This window comes from Maniola hyperantus, chromosome 9 (assembly GCF_902806685.2).
Source record: "Maniola hyperantus chromosome 9, iAphHyp1.2, whole genome shotgun sequence".
In the NCBI taxonomy this organism is placed as follows: domain Eukaryota; kingdom Metazoa; phylum Arthropoda; class Insecta; order Lepidoptera; family Nymphalidae; genus Maniola; species Maniola hyperantus.
In genome coordinates, this window is record NC_048544.1 from 15,847,047 (window position 1) to 15,869,047 (window position 22,001).

General features: G+C 44.8%; 2 protein-coding genes across 3 annotated transcripts in view; both read right to left on the reverse strand.

Annotated features, from left to right (window-relative positions):
* Positions 1-22,001, reverse strand: part of Tbc1d22 (TBC1 domain family member 22) — a 73,781-nt gene that overhangs the window by 47,290 nt on the left and 4,490 nt on the right. Inside the window, exon 5 of one of the 2 annotated variants that reach the window (XR_011237127.1) lies at positions 20,853-21,730. Coding sequence is in view for 1 of the 2 variants with exons in the window: in XM_069500916.1 (XP_069357017.1) it covers positions 21,560-21,730 (171 nt within the window). In the remaining variant the exon portion in view is untranslated. Of the gene's footprint in view, positions 1-19,956; positions 21,731-22,001 lie in introns of those variants that run through there. The other variant, XM_069500916.1, reaches the window with a different exon arrangement.
* On the reverse strand, positions 270-21,033 carry LOC138402751 (uncharacterized). Its single transcript, XM_069500641.1, has 3 exons — positions 20,875-21,033; positions 13,791-14,134; positions 270-2,124 (listed from the first exon to the last, which is right to left on the reverse strand). Exons 1-3 carry the CDS (start codon positions 21,031-21,033, stop codon positions 1,575-1,577), a joined length of 1,053 nt encoding a protein of 350 aa, XP_069356742.1. The 3' UTR covers positions 270-1,574.

The window sequence follows — 22,001 nt, forward strand, 5'->3', positions numbered from 1 at the left end:
ATTTTGATACTTGTGATTAAATTAGGTAGGTATATTATTCTTGTCTTGAGTTAATAAAAAAAGTAAGATAATCTTAATTAATTTGTATAATATTATTTTTGTTTTGTTTTGTATTGTTTTAGAAAAAAGTAAGATAATTTATATAATTTTGTATAATATTATTGTTAGTTGGTAGGGAGAAGTTAGTTGGTAGACGCATATATTCTTGTAAGCAAAATTAAACAACTTGCCTTTAACTATTTTCTATTTTTATTAATAAACGACAATAATTCGTATAATAATGACTTTTATTTACTTAACTGTGTACCACATAAATTATATATTTTACAGAGCTTTTTAATTTTACATCAAAAACCTTAAAAATAGTAAAAATTCTTAGGTAAGTAAGTAATAGGTATTCTTAAGTTTAATGAGTTTAGTTTATCAAAAAGAACAAAAGTTCACTTACAAACAAAAAGAACAAAAGTTCACTTACAAACAAAAACTCTCTTGAAACAAAAAAAGTATTTCAATAGTTAAGACAACCCTACGTTCATTTGCCGTGTTGTGTTTTGTTGGTACGCATCACAAACGTGGATAACAATCAAGATGGCCTTAGCTACCAATCTATTCACTTTTCGGCCATTTCCCACAATTACTGTAGAATAATGTTTTTTCCTAGTTTAACTACTGGATATATCAAGTGTTTACATTCGTAGAAAAACCATTACAGACACTTTGAACTCCAGAGAAACATGATACTTACCTATCTCTCCAGCTAAAGTAGACAGGTTTTAACTTAATTTGTAACGCGCCCAGCGAATTTTGTGAACTGTTTTAAAATATTTATATTTAATTATAATGACCCATACTAATATTCGGTCGTCGTCGGTGGGACGAGCTCGAATCTACAAGATTAGTAAGTACCCACGAGCACAACATTCGCCGCAACGAACGGACGGCGCGCGTGGTGATGTGCGACCAGCTTTATTTAATAATTCGCTTACTAGCGTTGACTACAGTCGGTGTCACGTGAAAAGAGCTGTATGGCTGCACTGCTCGGAGCTGCAGCTTGCAGCAAACAGCCATCTTTCAGATGCAATGCAAAGGTCTGACCTGAAAGGTAGAGCGAAGAAGGGGAAGAGGTTTTTAGTCCGTAGGCCGTTGGGCTGCATCCCAACGGAGTCCGGCATGCCAGAGGTACGCAGAGGATTTCCCTCCTCCCCCGCCGTCACCGCAACCACTAGCACCACATGGAACCGACACTCCTCAAGTACAAGTGCATGCTCAATATTGGAAACTTTTTGAAGTTGTGATTCGAAACTCGATGGTACGAAAAAGAGAAACACATATAGTACCTACGCGACAAGGCGAGATCGCAATCGGGGCGTCCCCCCCGCGGCCCGCCTCGTACCCCAATTGCCATATCCACCTGTCGCGTACTATACCTAAGTACATCCTATAGAGAGCTAGAATGAGATAGAATACATTGTACAGCGTTTCCTAATTACTATAATATGTGACATCAGCTATAAATAAGAGCTCCGAAATACGTCTTACAACTCAAAATATATGTACCTAAGTAGGTACCTATATCAAGTCAGTTTCTGTATGTAGTTGTAGTCGCAGCACATGAAGAACTCGCTGGGGCAGCGCGGCGTGGTGATCTGCAGGTTGCGGCAGTTCCAGATCTTCTCGCAGCGGCAGCTGCTCACGAACTTGCGCACGTACCCCGGGTACCCCCTGTCGGGCTTCTCCAGCAGGTTGGTGGCGACGCCGCTCGGAGCGCTGGGCTTGTCGAAGTAGCTGAGCTTGGATATGAACCTGGGGCTGGCTTGCGTCGGCCTGGCCGGTCGCGTGAACGTTCGGCCGGGGCTGCTTCGCGGCGAAGTGATCGCGTCCGTGGCCAGTTCCTCCGTCTCCGTGGTGTCGGGATCTTCCAGCTCCGGGGTGAAGGAGCCCTGCCTGGCGTGGCGGACGAACTCGCCGCTCTCCAAGGCGGTGGTGTCGGCACTGGGGGGCGCCGTGCTGCCGAAGCTGTCCTCCAAGCTGGCGGCGTCGGGCGCGAGGGGCGGGCTCTTGCCGCCGGAGTCCTGCGGCGCGCCCGCCACTGCGCAGGCGCACACCACCAGCGACAATATTAACCTGAAAAAGTTAAACAGTATATTTACAATTTGTTTATTTCATTACAAATCTGGTACCGGTACGACCGTCTGTCTCGCGGAGCTAAAATAACATTTTGTTGCTCAGAAATCAGAACGTTGTTCCTAGCCACTGCGGTGGCATCCCTCCACGGAAACTAGCCGACTACGCAGCACGATGGCTCGGTGACGCGACATTACCGGAGAGAGATCAGGCACAGGAATAACAGGCGCCTTTACATTCTTTTCCAGCGCGGGAGTATAACACTACCAACTTTCGACTCCGTGCTAGAGTAGAAGATATGACTTCTTTGTTGACTCGACGCGGGAGTCGAACCCGGTACCTTGACATGATTCGCAGCTGATGAATGAATACAAAGTAGGTAAGAAATATAGTAAAACTACCTTATGGCCGCGACTTCGTCTGCGTGGACTACAATTGAATTTTCAAAAATCCTTAGTGGACGTCTACGGTCTACGCTATATAATAGCTATGTGCAGTACATGCCTTTCAGCCCGATCCGTTCTGTAGTTTGAGCTGTGTGTTCATAGTTTATAGTCAGTCAGTCAGTCAGCTTTTCCTTTTATATACAGAAGATAAAGATAATGATTATAATTCATCTAGGTGTAGCTATCTGATCTCTGATCTCTACTTATGCCACATTTCGTCTACATTGATTCGGCAATTTGTAAAAGACAAATACCTATATAGCCAATTAATAATAATAGTATTAATATGTAAATATGGTTCGAAATGAGCAAAACATAAACGAATCAGTGAAATTTTTCCTACGATAACATGCCGCAATTCTTAATTAATTATTTGCTGAATACCTCCGCCTATGCTTCTGACCTTCTCAGGTATTCTAACGACGTAATTTTTTAAAATTATGCTGTTTAATAATAGATTATTAACATAACATCCTCAACATGACTGTCTAGGTACCTATCTATATAGCTTTTGTAAAAACGAAAGCTGCATGACAACTACCTGAGATTTGTTATTTGCCTAGGTAGTAGGTAACAGCTAGCATCCATAATTAGTTGTGACTGTTTCTCTACCTACGTAGGCACCACCTTCGTTGGCATTGATTTGAAGCTTATCGTGGTTTCGACATATCTTAATGTAGATAACGGGTACATATTTCATTCGTGACGACGACGCGTGCAATCGGGTAGAAATATCGACAAATAAAACCATCAAATTAATCGTGTGGTATGTATCTATCCGTTATCTACTTACATTAAAATAGATCCTTGACAAATTCTGGTAAATCTGCACTTGGCCATGCGTGGAGAGGAGACCCGTGCTCAGTAGTGCGCCGGCTAAGGACTAGGTGTTGATCATGATGAATAACAATAAATATGTCATAACTATTGAATATTCATCGATCGGCCGCTGAATAGTAAACGCGACATTAGCAAAAAGTGTGTCGTTGTGAGGATCGCCGCGCGCCGGCTGCGACCAATGAGTAGAGAGCCTCAATTGCTCCACGGCACTGAAATGCGAAAGGTCGCCGGTTCAAACCCCACCCGTTGTACTATTGTCGTACCTACTAACACAAGCTTAACACTAGTTGGAGGGGAAAGGAGTTGGCTAATATTCTGTAATAAATAAAAAATGCGACACGCACCTCGGGAACCGACCCGACACCCGCTGGCTGTGGTATGTAGCTGCCTCATCGGTCTAGAGAGGTTAGCATTAGTATGTTCCACAGTCCACTGCAGGGACTGGAGAAGGCCCTGGGTTCGATTCCCGGGTCAGGCCAAAGTTAGATAAGTATTATATTTACTGTTAAGAAACTCTCAATAGCTTGGAGTTAAGAAGTTGGCGGTGTTTCAGCCCCGTGCCTCGGTGAGCACGTAAAGCCGCCGGTGTCGGATTTCCACCCCATCGGGCTATGAGAGTGAGGGAACGGAGGGGTGCACCTGTGTTTGCACACACACTTGTACAGTTGGCTAATCTCCGCGAAGGTTGGCTGCCGTGGCCTGTCCCGGACTACCTACATTATGTAGTCCGGGACAGGTCGAGATAGCAATCGGGGTATGAGGCGGGGGGGTCGCCCGCACATCCGCACTAGCCCGCACGGGCAGTCCGTCTCGCTAGCACGTTGAATGTCTATCACTTCGGTATTCTGTCGCCGTATGACGTATCCGAAGACAACCGTAACAGCTGTTGTATTGTATCACTTCACATTTCGCTATCGATTATAGAGAGAGAGCCAGCGCGTGCCAGACCTTTGTTATTTATAAAAGCTAAAAGTTTCTCTGTGTATAATTGTCCCCAACACACTACACAGGGAGGAACGTTTGTTTGGATCATGATGGCTTTGGGAGACAAGAGGTAAGAAAGGTGTAAAAAATCTTGCGTCCAAGCATAAAGTCTAATTCTTTTACATTTTCTTCGGAGTAATATTAGAAATAACGTCATGAATTGCCAGAATTTTATAAAATAACAAAGGTCTGGCTCGCGTTGGCTCTTAGTCCATTATATTACAAGATCGCGAAAGTGTTTAGTAGTGGCCCCGGGCAAGGCTCCAACTAAACGAGGTCGCAACTTCACATCGAAGATGTCTTATTAGATAATCTTTAGAATAATACATAGAAGTAGACTTCTAGCGCTCATAGCCTAGTGGTGAACACATCGGTCTTCTAGTCGGGCAGTCCGGGGTTCAATAGAATAGAATAGAATGTTTTTTTATTCATGTAAACTTTTTACAAGTGTTTATGAATAATCAGGTAGTTTTAATTTACCACTTCAATGTAAATGAGGTGTGTTCGATTCCAGGCACACACCTTCTTGCTTTTCAAAGTGAGAAAACCCGCATGTCTGAGAGATCTCGATTCATTAATGTTGTCAATTAAGGTGAAGTCTATCAATCAGCGCTTGATTCCTTGACTCCTCCTAAAATGAGGGTTTAGGCCATAGTCCGTCACGTTGCTAGCCCAGTGCGGATTACCAAACTATGGCGAACTCTCAGTTATGCAGGTTTCCGCACGATGTTTTCCTTCACCGTTAAAGCAAGTGATATCCGATCGCTAATAATAAAACGCACAATTTACTCTAGGTGCGTGCCCGGCATCGAACCCCCGACCTCCCGAGTGAAGTTAATTTCATAAACCTTTATCACCGCTCAATAATATTGTATCTACTATAAGTGTAATATCTGTTAGGTATGTCTGTTTTGTTCTTGTGATCTAGACCGTGGTGTTGCCTAGGTAGGTAGGTAGGTAGGTAGGTAGGTAGGTAGGTAGGTAGGTAGGTAGGTAGGTAGGTAGGTAGGTAGGTAGGTAGGTAGGTAGGTAGGTAGGTAGGTAGGTAGGTAGGTAGGTAGGTAGGTAGGTAGGTAGGTAGGTAGGTAGGTAGGTAGGTAGGTAGGTAGGTAGGTAGGTAGGTAGGTAGGTAGGTAGGTAGGTAGGTAGGTAGGTAGGTAGGTAGGTAGGTAGGTAGGTAGGTAGGTAGGTAGGTAGGTAGGTAGGTAGGTAGGTAGGTAGGTAGGTAGGTAGGTAGGTAGGTAGGTAGGTAGGTAGGTAGGTACATGTTAAAGTAAATCTAAGTGCCTAATTTTTTAAGATAAAATCTTGAGAATTTTTAAAAGAAATGCTTCATGTGTAGTCTCTCCAAGATATTTGAACTGCTCATTACGTCTCGTCATTATCTGTTATCTAACGACAATAACTACAGCATCCGGTCTAAACCGTTTTGAAAAATTACCCAATAAGAACAATATTTATTTTATACTTAATTTTAAACTCTCAACATTATCTCAACGCAAAAAATGTTCGCTTATCAATAAACACGCTAGAAAAAATGTTTTACTATTAGGTAGTTTAACCTTACGATTGGTTTTGTTATTTACAAGGCCTTGCACTCCGCTGCACTCGTAGGTAAACGGATGTTATTTATTGTAGAAAAGAGTAAAAAGCCACTAACCGGTACATGGCGGCGCTCCCGGCGCACGCCGACGCGCGCGCACGCACCATGTCGCACGACGAGCCTGCGGGAACAGCCGCGCGGCTTATATACACGACCTAGGATCACTAGCGACGACGGAATGACTCAGGATCTGATACGAAACAAGATCCTTCCCGACTGATAATAAACTTGTCGACTTGAGAGCCTCGTGTGTTCTTCAATGCAAATAGTAAATCAATAATAATGCTTGGTGTAGCGAGGTGACTGGTGAGTTAAAGGAGATGTTTGGTCGAGCGTCGGAAACTGACTGAGAGCCGTGCTGCTTAGCAGTTTATTGGCCTGAGTGGTGTCTAGTCAGTTTTGCACCTGTACTAGTGCGAGAGCCCACCGATACGTTTGTCTATTCATGAACAAATCGTAAAAGATTGGATGGCACCTACTCTAAGTTGCTTAACGATAGTTTAAGAAGTTAGAAAGTCTATTCGGAGATCGAGGGTTCAATCCCAGACACGCTTTTATAACTTTTCAGAGTTATGTGCGTTTTAAGCAATTAATATCACTTGCTTTAACGGTGAAGAAAAACATTGTGAGGGAACCTGCATGCCTGAGAGCTCTCCATAATGTTCTCAAAGGTGTGTAAAGCGGTGAAGCTGCTGGCTGCCAGCGTAGCAGACTATGTATAGTACGTGACAGGTCGAGATGGCAATTGGGGTATGAAGCGAGGGCATGTCCCGTACACCCGCACGTCACCCGCGCTCGCCCGCACCGGGGTAGCACGGAGGCCGTGCGCCCCGCAACCTGCCGCGGACTATAGTAGCTGTGACGTGGTATGACAGAAGTAGTTACTGGAAGTTTTTGGGCAAATCCATTATTTAGCTCAGAATTCCTCAGTTATTTATATGTAACTAGTAATAACTTTTCCTGCTCCATCCACAGAGCCTGCTAGCTATCTATCTGTAACCTATTCATTGAGACCATTCTCCAAAAGAGCTGGTGATCTTCAAACTACTGAACAGATTTTCTTGGATCATAGTTAAAGTAAAACACTCTCAACCAAATCATCTTTTTAAACTCGTAGTTCATCCGTTTAAGAGTTACTTACAATGCCACAGATACACACCTCATAACACCCCTCTTTATGGCTCGAAGGATAAAAATAAATATAAAAATGATCAAGTAGTTACCTCCCTAACTACCTAGTCGAAGGAAATCGTGTAACATACTTATTGCTAGTGGAGTGGACTCTTAGACTATCGCATGTGTTCAATGAATGATCTTGAAGCTATGTTCTCACTGAACAATGTCCGACAGAAACCGGCTGCAAACGTAGTTACATACCTACCTAGCTACCTACCTAGCTACCTACCTAGCTACCTAGCTACCTAGCTACTTGCGATGACAATGGGCGCTCATGATAATTCGCAATTACTTGTACGTAGAGAATTATCATAAATCATAATGTACGTAAATGAGCTCCGCTGAAATGAACATAGTAAGTAAACAAACCTATAGCTATATGTAAATATGTTTCTACCTACTATGACTGTAGTATAGAATGAATCGAGAAAAAAATCGGTTGTGCGCCGGACTCGCACACGGAGGGTTCTGTACCATTGTACAACAAATAACACTTCAATTTTTAATTTTCATGTAACTGAGTATTACTTTTGTTATATTCTGTTAAATTTTGAACTCTACCTATTACGGTTCACGAGATACAGCCCGCTGACAGACAGACGGACGGATGTATGGCGACACCGGAGGCTTATAGTAATGGGGTTCCGTTGGCACCCTTTGAGTACGGAACCCTAAAAACATATGCTGCGTAGATACGCAACACTTACCTTGAACCCGTTTTGTGGATGGTGGTGGCAGTAGATTGTTGTTGGGTGTCACCACGTCACCACGTCACACCACGTCACACTGTGACACTGTCACACTGTGGCACTGTGACACGGCGGCTTCGAGGCCGAGGCTCTAATATATGGAAATAATATATGGATAGAATAATTAGTGTGCCACTAGAGTAGGTTAGTACGCGACAGGTCGAGGTGGCATCGGGATATGAGGCGGGAGACGCGGTGCCTGTACGGGTATGCGAGGTGTCCCCACCCCGATTGCCATCTCGACCTGTCGCGTACTATAACTATGCAAATATTCAATTCTCCGGAATCAAACCGCGAACTTCGCGAGCAAACAACCGCTTCAGGAGATCTCTCTTTCTGGTGAAAAATACCCAATTAAGTCAAATTAAATAATTTTGTAATACATTGTGTAAGTAGGTATGTACCGACTTTATCCGCGAGGATTTAGGCTTTTAGAAATCTCGTGCGAACTCTTCAATTTATTTTTCCGGATTTAAAAGTAGGTACCTAACTTCCGTCAGCGGGATACAAGTAGGTAGGTACCTAACTTCCGTCAGCTGGATACAAGTAGGTAGGTACCTAACTTCCGTCAGCTGGATACAAGTAGGTAGGTACCTAACTTCCGTCAGCGGGATACAAGTAGGTAGGTACCTAACTTCCGTCCGTAGCGGGATACAAAGCTATCTCTCTACAAAATTTCTTTAAATCGGATTAGCGGACGCGCAGTGAAAACGTAACAGACTGTCAACCACTTTCGCATTTATAATATGAAGCTTAGGTATATTATGTATATTGTCTATAGCTATGTATGCAAGGGGTGGCGCGCGTCCGTCATCACATGGCATACACACATAGGCAAGCGATGAATCAATGAGAAAATGGTTTTCAACATACAGTTTACATATTTGTATATAATTAGCTGTACAGTAATTATGCATCAATAATTTCTGGTATTCAGAATGCACAATGCACGTAGCTATGTACGACAAAGCTCGGCTTGCGAGATGACAAACGTGATGAGTCTGTCTTCGTGAGGCGAGAGTCAGCCAGGCTGCGTCTGCCTGGCAAACGACAGATTACCTACTCTACTTAATCCTCGTTAGAGCCTCGATAGCTCAACGGTTAAAGGAGTGCACTGAATTCCGAAAGGTCGCCGGTTCAAACCCCATCCGTTGCACTAGTGTCGTACCTACTGCTAGCAGCACAAGCTTTATGCTTACTTGGAGGGAAAAAGGGAATATTAGTCGACATAATAAACTTGGCTAATAATTTAAAAAAAAAATACATCATGATTGTGGCGTTTACACAATATAGTAGTTAAATAAGTATTTGTGCATATATTTTACGGAAATCAGGAATTATTTAGATGTGCCAGAAGAGAGGCACATAACTTGGAAAGGATTGGAGTATGGCTGGTGAAGGGAACGGGGCCGTCGAATCCAAACGCTCTCGATGCTGAGGACTGAGTCCACGAAGCTTTGCACATGAGTGCCCCGTGGTCTAACCCGAGACCTCCCGTTTATAAGACCACACAGTGACTTGCACGCGCCACATCGCATCGCCAGAGAGCTCGCGTCGATCTATGTCACAAAAATAAGTAGTAAATAGATAAGTTTTGTATTATTGCTTGGAAATCTTTTGACCTATTTTATATACCTACTTAGGTATGTATTTTTATTGTAATAGCCTACCCTTCATTGTTATAGCCTACCCTTTATTGTAATAGCCTATCCTTCATTGTAATAGCCTACCCTTTGTTTTCTACTGTAGGTTTTGGAATTGACAAAAACTTTGCGCACTGCGCAAACAAAGTATAAATTCAGTATAATACTGTTAATTAACAGGAAAACGTAAGTATGCGATGTAATTAAATTTAAATTAAGTAAATAATATTGTAATCAGTCACTAAAATATGAGTTAATAGAAGGCACAAACAATAGATGCAGCTTATTTCCTCCTTCCAAACCCATTTAATTTGGTCAAATGAGGTAAGTAGATAAAATATCTTTAAAATATGTTATTTTTGGAACATAATAGAATTAATAATATTTGTACAAGTATGCCTACCCGTATAAATGAGTAGGTAGTAATTCTGTACCAAACTTATTCTAGAACATAAAAATTACAGATCGAAAATATCATCTAAACCACCGCAACGAGGCAGGGTGCTGGGAACGCTGGCAGCGTTACCTCGTTGAATGGCCACACTGATATGCTGACCGAGGTCACTGCCAGCCCTCCGGTCCCCCGTGGATTCCGAGAGACGGGATGAAAGGTCCTTAAAAAAGGATCTAGCATCCTCGCCCCACGAACCCATGGTCTCCACCCCAAAAGGCACAAATATGAAACTATTTTCTATAAATTAAATTCAAATGGGTCAAATGTGGTTTTTGTTGGCGCTAAATACTACCTTAACGGTAACCTAAGTGGGCCGAGTGCAGGACTATGTGCTATAACTGTTCTGTGATGGCTCGGAGTCCAACTTGTGACATGTTGGCTTGGCTCCAGGCCCCAGCGCCGCCGGCAAGCGCTCGTCTATGTGCCAATAACTAACGGTCCCTACACGAACCAATAAACTGTACCTACTTGCTTTCACCTAGACCTGTCACTTACTATACAAATGTACCACCGCGCACCGCGCACCGCGCACCGCGCACCGCGCACCGCGCGCCACCGTAAGGAATTTCACCCTCACCATCTGGGTGTCTGGTGCACTTCGACCGTCCGCTGCGCCAGATCCTTCTTTCCACGCACGTGCAAACTGTGGAACCAACTCCCATCGGCGGTGTTCCCACTAGATTATAACATCGGGTTATTCAAGGGGCGGACCAACAAATTCCTAAAAGGCCGGCAACGCATCGGCGGCTCCTCAGGTGCTGCAAATGTTCATGGGCGGCGGTAATCACTTAACATCAGGTGACCCGCCTGCTCGTTTTGCTCGCTATATTTATTAAAAAAAAAAATGTAACTGTAAAAGTTCAAACGTTCATGTAGCACCTAACTTGGTAATCTCTCGGGTAGTATCTAAATGCAGCATTAGGTAGGTATATACTTACATCATTTTGAATTTTTTACTGGGATTTTGAAATATTATTTTCCTCACTTATTTACTTAGGCTAAGTTGGTTTGGAAGAAATAATAGAACTTGCGTTAGCCTCGATTCTTTAACTTTGGCAAAACGAGACTAAGTAGCATTAAGTAGATAGGTACATACTTACACATAGGTACATTGTCAAGCATTGTATTCATTAACTGAAGAACAAATTGAACACGCAGTGAGACTGGGTACTAACTAGTAACTAGCACCTTCCTACAAGTTTTTCTGATGGGAAAATAATAGAAAAATTAGATATAATTTACGAGTAAGTATTTCTGTTTGTAGGTAGGTACGTTCAATTTTTTCGAAGTGCGTGTAAAGGTATTTATTAGGTAGGGTTGGCACTCGGCATTGACAGTGAGCGCTGCTCGTTGACCATCGTGTTGCTCTCCCGGCGCGGCGTTGTGCGGCGGCGCGGCCTTGTGCGGCGGCGCGGCCTTGTGCGGCGGCGCGGCCTTGTGCGGCGGCGCGGCCTTGTGCGGCGGCGCGGCCTTGTGCGGCGGCGCGGCCTTGTGCGGCGGCGCGGCCTTGTGCGGCGGCGCGAAACTGTGCAGTTGCCCAGTGCCCACATATGTATATACAATCATAATGAACCAGTAGGTATATTCTCATTATTGCAACTGCATCGGCTGAACGGACACGATTACTTCATTCAATAAGCCTGGAACACCTAGAGAGGAAACACGTGCACGCATAGACCGTAAGCCAGGGAATACTAACCGAAGAATATATAAGTAAACTAGCTGATGCCCGCGACTTCGTCCGCGTGGAATTAGATTTTTAAAAATCCCGTGGGAACTCTTTGATTTTCCGGGATACAAAGTAGTCCATGTCACTCTCCAGGACTTCCTAAAAAATCACGTCAATCCGTTGCACCGTTGCGACGTGATTGAAGGACAAACCAACAAACAAACACACTTTTGCATGTATAATAAGGGTACTGAAAAAGTAAAATTGTGTTGCCAATGTGAATTATTGTTTGCTAAAATAAGTACAATAGTTGTAGTGAGGGCTCGCCCAATGGGGCCAATGGGGCCAATGGGGCCGCGCAAGGGGACCCTGAGATGTAAGAGGGGGACGTAGGAGATCTCGGAGCCTCGCAACATGCGCTGCTCGAGTGGTCACCGAAGGGGTTTTATGGTAAATATCCTACATCCTAATCCTACACCATGATGACGTCTTTCTCAGGATTAACAAGAGAAAAACCTGCCTACAAATCCCTAAAAGGCCGTTAATGCATCGGCAGTTCCTCTGGTGCTGCAAATATTCATAGGCGGCGGTAATCACTTAACATCAGGTGACCCGCCTGCTATCTCTATTAAAAAAGAACCTACTTAGGTACCCAGTAATAAAAAGTAAACTGGATGTTCGTGTTGGCACTTGGCACTGCCGTCCTCTCTGCCGGCAGTGGGCCCCCGGGCCCCCGGGCTCCCGGGCTCCGCCCCTGTCTGACAACTAGCTACAACAACGCTACACTGATATACACGTCACGTCAGGAACGCACTATATTTATCGCAGACCGCAGTTCACATTACAATTAAGTAGAGAAGCTATCAAAAGCCAAACCTTCCCATCCTAGTGACAATTCGTGAGGCAAAGGTGGAAAGTTAGGCTTTTGATTGAGGCCTCAACTGCCACAGTGGCCGGCCGCGGTGGTTTGTCAGATGTAGGTACACATATTGTGTAGATACATAACAAACATGTTACATCAATTGTTACATAACTCGGTGACTTCGTCGACGACTCGGCAACTTCGTCGACGACTCGGTAACTTGTTGCCCTTCGCTAGGCAGCTGGCGAGTCACAAGCAAACTGCCTTACGATGAGCCGCAACTAACACGAGTCACATCTTCCCGCTCTGACTCTCTTCTCTTCTTCTCTCTTCTTGCTCTTCTTGTAGCGTTACTTCACAATTGTTGATGACAATTATTAACGTTCAGTTACGTAGAGCCTACACGCTATGCCAGTGTACAGTGGCGTCACGCGTCGGGCGTCGGGCGTCAGGCAAACAGCTCTGTGTACGACATCGACAGTGACGTGGCGCGGGCATTATATAGGTAGAGTACGCGACAGGTCGGGGAGGGAACGCCCCGCGCACCCGCACACCCGCACAGCCTCCGCGCTAACCCAGTGCGGGATAGCGCGGCTGTGCGGGGCGTCCCCCCGCCTCATAATACCCCGATTGCTAGCTCGAGTCTCGACCTGTCGCGTACTTTTCTACAGTACAGAAGCGGGAAGTGAAGAGGTTCTTTGGTTGACTGACGAACCAATAGCGCGGTGAAATGAAAATCACCTCAGTCGTACCACTACATAGATGATAAATCACCCACTGCGCAGGTCGAAGTTCAGAATTCTGTTTAGCTGTTGCCAACTGTAGTAAGCTAAATGCGCTGGTCCATAAGCTGCGCTGACACTCATGTCTTCCTTGACACAATATGATGACAGATGATGATCATCGTAGAGACTAGGTATGGTGTAGTGCAGGTACACGTGCCCACGCCCACGCCCACGCCCACGCCCAGGCAAGGCGGGCAGACTTTAGGAATACAACACATTTAGCTTACACAATACACATAAGAACATAGGTAGCTAACCTATAGTCCGACATGGCAATCGGGGGGTGCCCCCGCACGTCACCCGCCTCGCCCGGTGCGGGTGTGCGGGTGTGCGGGGCGTTCCCTCCCGTTTGCCATTTCGACCTGTCGCGTACTATACTATCAATACAATTACAATAAAATGTTGGTAAGTATGATTATACTAGTGTTTATGTTAAGTTAATGACTAGACCTTACCTCTGCTCTGCTGACTGCTGCTCGCTGCTGCGCCCGCCGGAGCAGACCAGGAACCGGATAGAACCGGTGCACTCGATGGCAAGTGGCAGTCGGTGTGCGGAGCGCAGTGTGCGGGCGCGGGTTATAAGCGGGTTATCTAGCAGGAAAGCCGCGCGCGGCTGATGGCCGACACTAATTGGGCGCTGCGGCTGCGCACAGCACCCGCCGCACCCGCCGCACCCGCCGCACCCGGGGGGAAACCGCACCGAGATATGGCCGCTAGGGATGTGACCACCGAGTAGATGTGACCACCGAGTAGATGTGACCACCGAGTAGATGTGACCATCCGTGCCGTTGCTACCACTCTATTTTTAACCACCCGTTTTTTTTCGACTTTTTTATGTACATCGATTTTTTTTAATCAGCTGAGGATGTTAAGGTGGTGGTACCATTTAAATTTCCGGATCCAACTCTTCAATCCTGATGCTGCAGGGTTACTTCCCGCCAAAGTTGTCAAGATTCAGGAAGTGTTTATAGTGAATTAATGTTGTAGGTACCAAGCAACGACTTTATGCTTGAACTCCAAGTCCCAACTCCTCAACCCTGATGAGGTAGGGTACAGCACTCCTAAACTATAGTGATTCAGGAACATAAAAGAAACTAGAAATCAAAGCGTGTAACTCGCCCGACTTCAACATACCCTACACGTGTAGAAACTAGAAACAAAAGTTATTTTTTACTTTGTAGTGGTTTTGGAAGTCGGTTTTTTTTAATTATTTTTTATTCGTTGAAATCAGGCCATCAGTGCGAGCCGGGCTCGAACCCTGCACTTCCCACTCGTACAACGCGCTCGCGATGGTGTCAACTGTCAGCACTTTGTGGAGAGCTTCGTCTCGTTCGTGCCAACAACAGTCATGTACATAACTACCTATTTTTAACCGACTTCAAAAAAAGGAGGAGGTTCTCAATTCGTCGGAATCTTTTTTTTTTTTTTTTTTTTTATGTATGTTCCCCGATAACTCGAAAACGCCTAGACCGATTTTGAAAATTATTTTTTTGTTTGAAAGGGTATACTTCAAAGTTGGTCCCATTTCAATTTGGTGAAGATCTGATGAACATCTTCGAAGATAGATACTGGAACTCCTCAACGGATAAGAGTAAATTGCTCGCGATCAGTGTAATAGCTTAGTAAACAGTAGACTTTTAACCAGTCATAGCATAATTCCATGGGGCCACTAAAAATTGTGAAATTAAAATTTTTTACAAAAAAAATAAAAACCGACTTCGTTACACAAACACTAAAAATTGAAAAATAATTTAATTTATTACCGAATATATTATGTATACAAGAGTTAATATAGTTCCATAATAATATTTTTTGGGGTCGGTGCCAATGAGGTGCCATTGTGGAGTCCCATAAAAATATGAAATCTAGACGATTCGCGCAGCTAAAGCTAATTGGCACCGGCACCAAAAAGTATTATTATGGAACTATATTAACTCTTGTATACATAATATATTCGGTAATAAATTAAATTATTTTTCAATTTTTAGTGTTTGTGTAACGAAGTCGGTTTTTAAATATTAGAAAATCAATTCTTTCATTATCTTTAACAGCTTGCACTATCTGCTGAATCCAGATTCCAGCGGCTCCGTGCCACTCGTTAGTTGTTGGGGGTGGGACGTGCCCACCGAGCTACGTCAGTTGCTCTGGTTGCACCTACGGATGTGATGCCATCAGCCGCTGCGTGCCTCCAAGCTTTATAGTATGATGCTCATACTTTCTGAACAGAGATAACTAAAAGTAAAGTAAGATAACAAAGTCCAAGAGCGCAGCATCAGCGCTACACTGAGTACCGTGGACCATGGCGAACCATCCTTCGTGGCAAGACTTACAACCTACATTCTAGCGGAGGTTAGGTTCAGAGGAGCTCACGACGGAGACGGTGAGAGGAGAACGCCGCGTAGGTATAAGGGGAGCAAATTCAATGGGAATGGAAAACTATTGGCGAAATGTAATTTAAAAATATATGAAAATAATGTAGGCACTTAATTAAGTATTAATGAGTAAATAATGCGGCATCACTAGCGTTTCAACGAAATATAGCTGTTATCGGCTTTGCAGGAAACCTCGCCGGAAGGGAGCCGATACCGCTCCCCACTCCGCCGCAATCACTCACCACACGCGGGACTCGTGAACAGCGGCCCACCGCTGGGCAAACATCTCCTCCTCCGCTCAGTATTTTAGAATGTCTTCTAGCCTAAGAGATGCAGGTGTCTTTACGAAGTTTTCTTTCAACGTAAAAGCATAGAACTACTCAATATGCACAATTTTGGGAGGATTAAAACTGACTGACTTATACCGTTATAGGAACTTGAAATTTTGCAATTTGTAGGTTGTGTATAGAACCATCTTCTTTCCACTACAGAAAGGTCATCTGAGTCCGTCCGCGGCCGCGCGCGGGGCCGCGGGGCCGCGGGGCCGTGGGGCCGTGGGGCCGTGGGGCCGCGGGGCCGGTCCTCTATTTTGTACTACTTATATCTACCTATGTAGGTACTTAGTTATTAAATAACTTTTATACCACGTATAGCAAGAGTTGCTTGACCAAGATTCGTACCTGCGCCCCTTTAGATCGGGTCCACTAGCTCTAAGTAACAGTACGATAGAATAAGAGGATTTCGTGTCTAAATTATAATAAATAAGTTAAGCAATACAAACCGTACATAACACCTAGGAGAGAGTTAGCAAATACAAACGTCTTAGGTCATGGCTAACGGACTCGTGGAAACGTACCACTGAAGTCCGCTCGCATCGTCATCGCACATAGTTGTACGATGCACAAAGTTCTTGTGGTCGCCAACTTTCTCTACAACTCCGCATAGACTCCTACAGTGCTGGCATATATATGCGACCCGTGGTTTTGTATGGTGGTGATGAGGATGATGGATGATGGACCGTAGTGGAGGACTTGCGGAAAAAGATCGAAGCTTCTAACATGTGGACGTATCGCAGGATGCTCCGCATAAGTTGCAGGACGGCTAGAGATGTTTCTTGCCCGAATGCAGAAGCAGACCGTCGAGTAACATAAGATCTTGTATCTTGGCCATAGTTTGCGACAGGAAAAAGGGGGCTAGGAAAAAGTCATTGATACGAAACATAAGGGAGTGGGCTGGAGTAGAAACAGTCGGAGAACTATGCCGTCTAGCCTTGGACATGGAGAAGTTTAGACAGCTCACTGCTGAGCTTCAGTAATGGAGAGGCACATGAAGAAGAAGCACAGACCACCACCTATCGACACCCCCAATCCTGGGACAACCCTCCACCTCCCATGGCCACATATAACCTCTCGGTTATATGGGCCGAATCGCGGGAGGGCACCCGTTCGGTACTTGCTCTTGGCATTTTCCCGGGGCGCCTTCTTGACTCCCTATACCGACACCCCCAATCGTCAAGTTTAGGCATAATTAGCATAAAGGTTTAGGCTTGGCCATAGACCACCACCTATAGACGCCTAACAGCCAGACACCCCCGATCGCCAAGCTTAGGCAGTTGCTTCATAAAAGTCGGCCCACGCCCGTTCCCTACCCTCATTCCGCACATTGTCTTGATTACGTGACTTAAGAGCCACCAAACACAACAAAGTATTCAACCCTGTCTCCCGCCGAACATTTTACGATTTTGTTTTCACTTTTCATGCAAAACCTTGTGTATGCTACGCGCACTCTTGATTCTTGAGGTTGATTTCTCTGTGGATTCTACCATACATACATCCTTAGATTAATTATATACTTACAGAATAATTAATCTGAGCCTACATCAAATAAATAGGATAAATTATTTTAAAAGCAATCCATCATACCAATCACATTGTTATTATTGTCCATGTTTACCGCGGGCTAGTCGCTCCTGCGGTTTTCCTTCATCTTACACGCATTTGCTGATGACGTGACGGCATTGGAGTATCAATATTAGGAACGCTGTCATGTTTATTTATAGTCAAGTTACAGTCTCACTCTGGTTTAGGTAAAGTACATAGGTAAGGAGAACATTCGATGAAGGACGACAAATAGGTACCTTGCTTTAGGTTAGTAGTTAGCGCGACTGCTTTCTACAATAACTAGTGGACTTAGGTACAAGGTTTTTTTCTAGATTATTGGGAGACTTCTATTAACAAATTATCTAGGTACATACCTAAGCACCTACTACAGTGTATCAGCAAAACTGTATCGCACAACGTGTTCGTACTTCGCCCACTGCCACGTAGGAATCAATGAGTTTATAAAAACGAATGGTGGCAAGATTGACGATCTTATAAATTGCTACGATGCTTTTCTATCGAAACGTTAATGATCTGCCACACGGTAGTTGACCCACGAGAGGCACGAGAAGGGCCCACGGACCACACGGCGCGTGGCGCGGCTTTGTTTACGCGCTCAGCTGTCAGCGAGGTTGTAGCTGGCGAGTGGCGCGCAGACTGCGGGTCAAGGTCACAGGTCGCGCAGGCGCAGCGCGGGGACGGGGTCAATGTTACCGAATGTCAGGAGCGAGTCGCGCCTGGTGCAATGCAACAGCAATTCGCTTGCCGATGTATTCTCCGGTCAGTCATTTGACATTTCAAAAGCCACTACAAGTTAGAATAATTATTCGGGAATCAATAAAAAACTGATTGGTTTTGAATTTAAAACGACTTACTAGTTACTACTGAACTAGATGATGCCTGCGATTTCGTCTGCATGGATTTAGGTTTTAAAAACCCCGTGGAAACTATTTTTACTTATTTCAAGAGTATTTAGCCAAGTTGCTGACTAATATTCCCCTTTCCTCTTCAATTACTGTGCTAGGAGTAGGTACTACAATAGTGCAACGGGCGGGATTTGAACCGGCGACCTTACGGTTTTCAGTCCGCTCCTTTAACCGTTGAGCTATCGAGGCTCAATATATTTGATTATGACAAAATATTTAATTTGTCAGAATAAAAAGTAATCTAGTTATGTCCGTGTTTAGTGTGCAGATGCAGGTTACCTCTGTACCTCAAATAAGTAGGGGCTACCTCTGTATGTACTTCAAGTAAGTAGGGGCTACCTCTGTACCTCAAATAAGTAGGGGCTACCTCTGTATGTACCTCAAGTAGGGGCTACCTCTGTACCTCAAATAAGTAGGGGCTACCTCTGTATGTACTTCAAGTAAGTAGGGGCTACCTCTGTACCTCAAGTAGGGGCTACCTCTGTACCTCAAGTAGGGGCTACCTCTGTACCTCAAGTAGGGGCTACCTCTGTACCTCAAGTAGGGGCTACCTCTGTACCTCAAGTAGGGGCTACATCTGTACCTCAAGTAGGGGCTACCTCTGTACCTCAAGTAGGGGCTACCTCTGTACCTCAAGTAGGGGCTACCTCTGTACCTCAAGTAGGGGCTACCTCATGTAAGTAGGTAGGTGATGCCCGCACAACGCCATTCACGTAGATATTTTTAAAGCCCGTAGGAACTCTTATTTTTCGGGATAATGAAATCCCGGGATGCAAGTTACGTCTGTAGTCAGATAGGCCGTGAAAAGCTAGCAGACAGACAGACACAGTCGCATTAATTATAATATTAGTTTGGATGTACCTTTAGGGTAATCCTGTCCTTAGGACAAGAGGAAGGAAATACCAACTTCCCTTAATATCACATTTATTCACATGACGTGTTCCCAATAAGTGAACTGAGTATGGAGTGAGGTACAAAATATGAAACATATTCCTAGTGGCGGCGAGTGGCGACAATCCGCCGTCAGGTGCAAGCGTCGTGTCACATGTGCATGTGTCCCTCTCCCTACATACCGACTTTACCCAGGATAATATTATGTTTCTATATGGTATCTTTGAGAAAGTAGGTACCTGGACTGTCTGAAAATACTGAACACGCCGCGCAGGAAGGAACACAGAAACTGAACACGCCGCGCAGGAAGGAACACAAAAACTGAACACGCCGCGCAGGAAGGAACACAAAAACTGAACACGCCGCGCAGGAAGGAACACAAAAACTGAACACGCCGCGCAGGAAGGAACACAAAAACTGAACACGCCGCGCAGGAAGGAACACAAAAACTGAACACGCCGCGCAGGAAGGAACACAAAAACTGAACACGCCGCGCAGGAAGGAACACAAAAACTGAACACGCCGCGCAGGAAGGAACACAAAAATAACACCTTTACATTTATATTTCATTTATTCATAAGGCTTAACTTTATAAATAGTGCTTTATTCATAATAATAATAAGTAAAGAAACGTACTTACGTAAAAATTAAAATACATAAACCCGAATTAAAAATAACGTTGTAGAGGGGGTTTCTCAGGCGATGAAGAAAAGAGGAATATATATTTTTCACTATTACAGTTTATAACAATTGATTCACTTAAACCTAGCGTAAAACTCTGCCCCAACCAGTGTTTCCATGTACACGGTAATTACCGTAGATGCACCGTAATTCAGTCCTAATCTACCGTCAAGGTAATATGCCCATTAACTTGACCGTGTCACCGTAATACAAAAATCACGTTAAAAATTCATAATATACTCCGTAATACGAGTACGAATCTCAAGCTGAGATCTATAGAGCGCACTTTGACTTTGCTCAGACTTAAGATTGAGTTAAAACGAGACAGATTTATGTGAGAGATATAGCTCTATCTCGTTTTAACTCGGTCTTAAGCCTAAGCAAAGTCAGAGTGCGCTCTATAGATCTCAGCCTCAGTCACCTTAGCATATTTCGTAATGGCAACATTTCTCTTGCTCTCGGTTTAAGCATCAAATCTCAGCAATCTATTTTCGTCCTTATTCAAGCAATTAGGAAGGAATGAAATGTAAAATTAATGAGATTTAACAAAATATTAATATGAATAAATCCGTATACGAAAAAGATATTGCTATGCTAGGAGAGTCAGATTCAGAATAATATTAATAATTGATTAAAAAGCAAATTCGTGACTATTTTCTTTTAAAAATGACACGGTAATTTACACGGTATTCTTTTAGCTAATCCACCGTAATTTAATCTAGAAACACCGTAATTTTAACCCTTCAACACGGTAATTCTCGATTTACATATGGAATTGGAAACACTGGCCCCAACTCCCAACTCCCAAGTCCCAGTAGATGTGGATGCAGAATTTTTCGGTACTACTAAAACTGGCGTTAAACTCTGTCCCAGCCCCAGCAGGTGTGGACTGTGGATGCAGAGTTCGTTGCTCGTATGAGTACCGGGCGAAGGTTGATTATGATCCATTAAGCTGGCCGATATATTCCCGGCCCCACGGTATGGAGTAGCGCGAAGTAACATTCTACTAGCGCCATCTAGTTTTAAGGTCGAGAACTAAAATTGGTTACAACATCTAATAATAATAATCGAATATCTTTTTACATACGAGTGCGCGACCAACTCTCGGCCGGACAGCGCTCGTGCGATTCTCGTGCTCCGAGTTCTGACATTGAAATCATAATATCTTACGCGAAACGAGTCCGGGAGTCTATCGTTGATCGTGTATCGAGATGACAACCGGGGAGGGAACGCCCCGCACAGCCTCCGCACTGACCCGGTGCGAGTGACGTGCGGCCTCCTATCCCGGTTGCCATCTCAACCTGTCGCAGACTATACATATCCACGAGGCTCTGTCAGGGCGATGCAAATGTGAGTGAGCGCATTCGGATGTTTCGCGCTTGTGTATAATTCATATTGGTTTCATAGATCCAGGATGAAGGATGTTCACCTCCACTCGCGTCCCCCAGCGCTGGGGAGGGGCGGCGACGCTCGGTCAGCTGCTGGGCGCGGCGGGAGCGGCGGGCGCGGCGGGCGCGGGGCGCGTGAGGTGGCTGGGCGCGTCCGCGAACGCGAACTTGAGGCGGTAGGCCTCCGCCACCAGCACGCCGATGTGCGAGTCCGTCCAGTTGTGCGTCGGCACGTTCTGCAGCAGCAGCATCAGCCCCTGCAACAGAGCGCAGTCGACGACATTGTGATGGCTCCTTACCTAGGCAATTGTCCTCTCTAATACTGGCCAGTCAAGGTTCGACCGCCTGCCATGGGTTGGGGTCAAAGGTCTACAGTTCAATCTACACTTGCCAAAAAAATGTTTACATTAACCATTGCATACCCAGCATATATTTTTTGAAAATGACAACCATTTCCTGGACTGCACCTGGAAGTCTCTCTCCAGCACGAGGCGCTCGCGCCAGTGCAGCAGGAAGGCGGCGCAGACG